This window comes from Malania oleifera, chromosome 9 (assembly GCF_029873635.1).
Source record: "Malania oleifera isolate guangnan ecotype guangnan chromosome 9, ASM2987363v1, whole genome shotgun sequence".
NCBI lineage: Eukaryota > Viridiplantae > Streptophyta > Magnoliopsida > Santalales > Ximeniaceae > Malania > Malania oleifera.
Window position 1 is genome coordinate 19,991,687 of NC_080425.1, and position 7,113 is coordinate 19,998,799.

At 33.7% G+C, this 7,113-nt stretch overlaps 1 protein-coding gene across 1 annotated transcript; it reads left to right on the forward strand.

Annotated features, from left to right (window-relative positions):
• Window positions 1–4,347: 4,347 nt before the first annotated feature.
• On the forward strand, window positions 4,348–4,794 carry LOC131163379 (lysine-rich arabinogalactan protein 19-like). The gene has a single exon (XM_058119974.1). It carries the CDS (start codon window positions 4,348–4,350, stop codon window positions 4,792–4,794), a length of 447 nt encoding a protein of 148 aa, XP_057975957.1.
• Window positions 4,795–7,113: the final 2,319 nt, after the last annotated feature.

Below are 7,113 nucleotides of genomic sequence, written 5' to 3' on the forward strand. Positions count from 1 at the left end.
TGTGTCACTTCAGGGTGACGACCTAGCCCACCCTCACTCACTTTTCGCTACACCCAGGTGGTATAGGTGCAACGCATCGCTCGTAGAAGACACCTAACAAATATTTGGTAAAGATTTATATTATAGTGGTCTGACAAATTTTACGCTAACTGTCAACTATCTGATGCAATTCTCCTCCTTTACCTGAGCTTGAGATCAACTGTGTGTGAAAGATTAGGGCATTAAGTGCATCATAGGCGGAGTTAGAGGAGCAAGCATGAGTAAGGAAAATTGTTTTTGAAAACATGAATATGATTGTAAATGAATTTTTGAAAGAATATTAAATGGTGTGACTTTTGTGAAAGTTTGATTTAAGTTTTTTTTTTATTGAAGTTTAATTTGTGAATCATTTTGCAAAATTCATGCACCCATCTTTTCCTTTTAATATTGACAAAGATGGAGAAATTTTCTCAAGCATGGAAAGTTTGTTTTTAAGTTAGTTGGTATCAATTTTTCTCTATTTGACTATTTGAAAGTTTGATCAACAACAATTGGTATCCATTTTTTTTTATGACTATGCATTAAATTTGGTATCATCAATTGTCATATTTTTGACCATGTTAAAATCTTCACAATGGAGCATATTGGTATATCTTATAAAGGATAATTTTGAAACTTTGTGCTTAATTGTTAATATCTTTAGCCTCATCCTTTCTTATTTTGGTTTTGGTGATAACAAAGGGGGAGAGATAGGAAAAAAAGAAATTTATATGTGATTTAAATGTTTTATAATTATGTTCCTATTTTTGCAAATAGTTTGTCATCATAAAAGGAGGAGATTGTTAGCTCCAAGGTTTCATTAATCATGTTTTGGTGGTAACAAACTGTTTTGAACTAATGACTTTGTGTTTAAATAATTTTTCTATAGGTTTAAGCCATTATAGTGGAAGTAAAGTTGAAGAAATTAAGAGAAGAAGTTGAAGATTTGATTTTATTTATTTGTATTGTTTTTCTCTTATTTATAATGTACTTCAACTTGTAAAATTATGAGAAAATTTAAAGCATAGCACTATGGAACTAAATTGAAAAAGAAGAACAAAAGTAGACTGAACCTAACCTTTGTGCTATGAGCGGTCGACCGGTCAAGCAGGTTTTGCTTGCAATGGTCATTTTTCCTTCTCTAACGACTAGTAAGCGGTCAACTAATTGGTTTGTTGCCGAACCACTATAAAAAGGGTTTGCATTTCTTTTCCCTTCTCTTTTGATTTTATTGGTTTTAGATTTGTGTACTTTCTTGCTTGCTTAACTTGGTTTAAATCATTTCATCATGCACTTTTAATTTTGTAAATCCAATTCACCTCATCCATTTGGGTTGCCTTTAGGCCAACACGTGGGTGATTTAGGCCGATTTGCAATGGTATAGCGAGGATTGGCAAATTTTTTGACCTCATGCACTAAAAGTGAGGCAAAACCCTACCTTTTTCTACATGTTTTGTTCTCTTTTTGTCATTTTTAGCTAAACTTGGCGATCCGAGATGATCCAAAATGGTAAAAGGAGATTCAAAAGAAATTTGATCTTGTGCGCGAAAAGAAAGACAAAATCTTGCCTTTTACTACTCCTTTGTGTTCATTTTCTACTACATTGAATGATCTGAGACAATCTGAAATGATAAGGTCGGGCGTGACTAAATTTTTTTTCTCATACATGAAAATTGAAGCAAAACCTTGTATTTTATGACTTTTCTGTTCTTTTTTTCATTTTTGACTACTTAAGTGATCCAAGATAGTTTGAAATGATGAGGGGTTCAATAGAGTTTTTGGCCTCATGCATGAAAATTAAGGTAAAATCCTATCTTTGTGTAGTTTTTCTAGCATTTTTGGATACTTTGAATTTTTGACTATTTTTTCTGTGCCTCACTTACTTTTTTATTTGTTTATTTTCATAAATTAAAAAATTCTCAAAAAATATAATGATAAATAATAAATAATAATAAAGAAATATTAAAAATATATTTTAAAATTAAAATTAAAAACTATTAAAAAATTATATTGGTGCATAACCGCTAAAAACTATTTTCCATAACTAAATGGGCATAGGGACACTCTACTTTGCATAAGAAGGGAAAAAAGGAAGAGTAGATTTGGTACATTCTAAAAAATATGAAAACTTTGTTCTTTTGAGCCTTTTCTTGACTACCATATCGTCTTAAACATTTTTTGGAGCCCTGCGTTCATCCCATGTGTTTTATTTACGTAAGACCCCCTATACAAAGGGTACTAAGTGCCGCTACCAAAAGATCATAGCCCCTTGTGCTAATTTTTCAATAAACAATATCCACTTGTACATAGTAGAAGATTTGGAGCCAATAAAAACATTCATTGTTTCAATTCTTTAGCACTTCCCATGCTTGTAGTGGTTAGTGACAACATGGATGTACCGTTCGAAATTAAGTTTCTACAAGATGAAATTCTATCTTTTGAATCTAAATAAGATTTTAGATGAAAACGAAGATTGACAATGTGATAGAAGGAATTAAGGTTCCCAACATTTTTGGATGAACTTTTCTTTTTTGAGAACTATAAGCTAGGTATGTTAAATTTTTTAACATCTTTTCAATTTTTTTTTTAAAAAAATAAATAAATAAAAATAAAATTTAGCTTTTTAAGCAAATTTTGAACTTTCAAAAACTAAAAACTATCTAGTTTTTCAAAGTTTTCTTTATTTTTTAAACTTCTCTTAGATATTCTATTTCATGATGTCATTACTTTCTTTTTTAGACATTACAAAATTAGTCATTCATTAATTATGTTTTTTAAATTAATAATTTTTCTTTAAAACAACAAGTCAAATACTTTTACAACTTAATTGAACTTTTTCTTAGAAAGTGCTCAACATCATGGGCTTGTGATGACATGGATCCAGATCACTGGGGTGATTAGGTATAGCAGTGTGAGCGTGTGTTACATAATATGACTCTTAGTTATTTTGTATAAAAATTTTAATCTACATAAGCCATTGAGAACTTGTGGAAAGAGGGTTCGAAATCTAAGTGTAAATTGAGGGAGAGTGATTGATGATACAATTGAATCTAACTCAATAGTTTACGTCAGCATGATCTTAAAATTATGTTTTTCTAAAATCGATTTTATGGTTTCATTTGGATTTAGGATTTCATTTGTAAAAAGAAAAAAATATTTTCTATGCGTTTTATTTTGATATTAAATATTAGCAGAAAAAAATTATTCTAATTTGATGATTAAAATCATAAAAAAATCAAATGCTGGTGATGCAATCAAAATTTTGTATTCACTTACTATGCATCTTATTTTCTTTCTCAATTTCCTTTATGATCAAACTTGAAAAGCAAATTCTTTTGAATTTTTTTTCTTCAAGTTTTTGAAGTTTAAAGGAAGCTGAATTGAGTATAAAATTTCAATTTTCAGAAGTAGATTATTATAAGAAATTCTCTCAGCTGTATCGACATAAAAAAAATATTTATTAAAAATATTGTTGGAAATGAAAACTGTAAATCTGCAATTTTCATGTCATGCTATAACATGCTTTGACTAAAGTTAGCCGGGACACTTGCATTGAATAAGATTTTAAACTCTACGTGTGAATTCTAATAAATGAATTTTGAAATATGAATTCAAAACTTTAGTTAAGAACAAAATATTGGTATAAATAGGAGTAAAAAGAAGGAAATGTGGGATTTTTAAAAATAATGCAACAAATAAAAAATAGAAAACATGCTGGAAAATAAATTAACAATTGAACAAATCAATTCCAGGCAACACAAAAAAAAAAAAGAAAAAATACAAAACTCTGCTGACCACTCCTACATTTTTGCCGCAGATTAATGTACCTTAATTTGGCAATATATTAAGAATCATTTTATTATGTTTCCAAAATGGTGCTTTAGGTGTCATTGGGGAGGCCATTAACGTGTACACGCCGTCTCCAGCTCGGTGGGCCCGTCGACGCAAAGCCCCCATTAGTCCTGACATCGGACGGGTGCCATTATCCAGTTATTATTTCTTTCCACGTGTACGATCCCGATAAAAGGGCAACACAATGTTGTGGAGAGCCACTAACGTACCCAGGACGGACTCATTCGTACGCAGACTAACATCGCCCTCTTATTGGCTGAGTTGTACTCTCATCATGACAACACGCTATAAAGTTGACCAGCAGATCAACGGCACGCGTTTTCCGTGTATTGTACGTGCAGGATGATCCGACGGTTGATGCTCCTTCTCAGAGTCCCTGCCTTGACTAAGGGACCCTTTCTATTTAAAGGCCCCACCGGCACTCCGTTCCTTCTCACCTATCCCTCTCTCTCCCCTCTCTCTGCCCGTCTCTCTAGAATGGCTCGCTACGGCGCCGTTGTTGCTACCCTAATGGCACTGTTCTTCGGTTCTGTGCTGGCGCAGTCTCCGTCATCGGCGCCAACGGCTCACGCACATCCGCCGTCCGCATCTCATTCCCCGACTTCCTCTCCGCCGAAGACCCACACGCCGCCAAAATCTGCTTCTCCGCCGCCGGCTTCTTCGCCTGCTCCAGAGTCTGTTCCCGCTCCTCCGTCGAAGAATCCTCCGGCAAACGCCCCTTCTCCGGCCGCCGACACACCGCCGCCATCTCCTCCCTCTCCTCCGTCTCCTACCCCCTCTGATTCTGCCCCGGCGCCTAGTTCCTCGGTGATCTCCTCACCTCCCGCAGAAGCCCCGACCTCGGCCGCCAGCTCCTTCTATAAGGGACTCGCATTGGCCGGATCTCTTTCCGCCAGCTCCTTGGCCGCCATTTTCGTCATATAGACTTCACCGGAGCTGCTCATCACTCGTGTGTCGTCGTAAATTAGTTGACTCCTGTCTTTGTCTTGTCTAGCTTACATTGCATAGATGTTTTCTTCCTGATAACTTTTTTTATTAATTTTTATATTTGCAATGATTGTGGTGTTTTCTTTTCGATACTTCTTTTCATGGTGTTTTTTTTTTCCCGCTGAGGTTGTGTTCAAGAACATTATTACCTTCGTATTTTCAATTTGAATTTGCATTAAATTCAACAAATTTTAACAAATATTATACTGTTATATTCTCTTTACTGTAATTGGTTTGTGAGGGGAGGGTAGATAATAGATATTGAAGGAGATGCCTTTGGCTACATTTTTTTGGCGTGGCAGAGAATAAAGCCGTGTTTGGGGCATGCATTCAAAGGAACTTAAATGTTATAATATTATCTCAAAATTAATAGGAAAAATGGAGTTGGGGGTGAGTCTGGTGACCCCACAAGTGGGGTTTTGTTTGCTTTGATTTCTTTTTCTTTATAGATTTTTCTAAAGCAGAAGAATTCAGAGAGAGAGAGAGAGAGAGAGAGAGAGAGAGAAGGGTGTGTTTGATATTGTCTTTTGTTTGTTCGCGTGAATCATTGTGGTCAAGGGAAGGAGTGAAAATGGGATTTTCCTTTTGAAAAGAAGTGAACAGTGTTGATTGCGTGTTCACTTTTGTACTGTTTATTTTATTTTGTCGCTGGGAAAAACTTTTCTGACGCTTCTCTAAGGTCCTGACTGACTTGTTCGACGGAAAGATGAAGCAGTAGAAATTTGAGATTAAATTAAAGTGGGGTTGTAGGACAATTTGAGGAGTAATAAAAACGTAATCCTCTAAAATATGCTTTCTAATTTTTAGTGCCATTTCCTTATTCGAAAATAGATAATTTTTGTGCACTTCTTTTTATTTTAATCATTACACATTTTAAAAATGTAAACGTGACGAGCAAATAATCAAGAAAAATATTTTGAGTGATTTGAATAAAAAACTTTTATGTTTATTCTATATTTATTAAGGATTAAAGAACTATCCATATTTGTTTTTCTATTTTTTTCTATTTTACATTTTTGTTTTATAAATATATTTATCATCTTTTACAAATATTATTTTATTTTATAAATAATATATTTAATATTATTTTAATTATTTAATAATATATGCCGCTCCAGTAAGACCACTAGCAAGAAAAATGTTTTGCAATCCTCTTGCAAAAAATGGACTAAAGAAGAACTTAAAGAGCTCATAACAAAGGGTTTGTGTTGGAAACTTGGAATTGTGAGGAGAAGTGTCATAAAGGGCACTGTTTCAAAAAAAGGACAACTCTTAATGATTAAACCAGTAGAGTCAAGAAAGGTTAAGGATGACTCCCATTATTTAGATTAGGAAGGTATGAAATCTAAAGATGATGATTAATCTATCATTTCTTCAATTCATGCTCAGTTAGGAATGCTAATCCTTAAACTATGAAAAGTAGTAGCTTCCTAAAATGTCAACCTATTATTGTCTTACTTGATACAAGTAGTATTAATAATTTCATGAACATAAAAATTGCTCAATGGCTAGCCTATCCTATGGAGTAATGTGAAAAGTTTGATATGAAGTTTGTAGATGGAAAGGCCTTGACATGTCAGAGCAAGTGTCTGAAGGTTAAACTTACTATTCAAAATCATGGGTGGTATGTTGATTTTTTTTTTTTTTTTTTCTTGCAACCACTAGAAGACTTTGAAGTGATTTTGGGTATTGAATGGTTAAGTACTTTAGGCGATATAGTATGGAATTTTTCTAAACCAATTATGAAGTTCACCATGAATGGCTAAAGAGTGACTCTTAAAGGAAAACATTGTGCTAATGTCACTACAGTTTCATGCCATTGTACGGAGAAACTCCTTAAAAAGGAACGACATGGCTACCTAGTACAACTTCAAGCACTAGAGGAGTTACAACATCAATTTGCGATGATGAAGCGCTAGAATTTAATATATTATTTAATAATTTTATGACCAATTTTTGGAGCCATAGGTATTGCCACCTTTGTGAGCACATGATCACCGCATTCCTTTACTACTAGGTAGTGTCCCTACTAATGTTTGTCCTCATCACTATCCTTATTTTTAGAAAGTAGAAATTAAAAATATAGTGAAAGAAATCTTAGATGCGAGTATAATTCAACCAAGTATCAGTCCATATTCTTTTCCCATCTTATTGGTGAAGAAGAAGGGTGACTTTTGGCAGATGTGTGTTGATTATCAAGCACTAAACTAGAACATTATGAAGGAAAAATATGCTATCCCTATTGTGGATGAATTG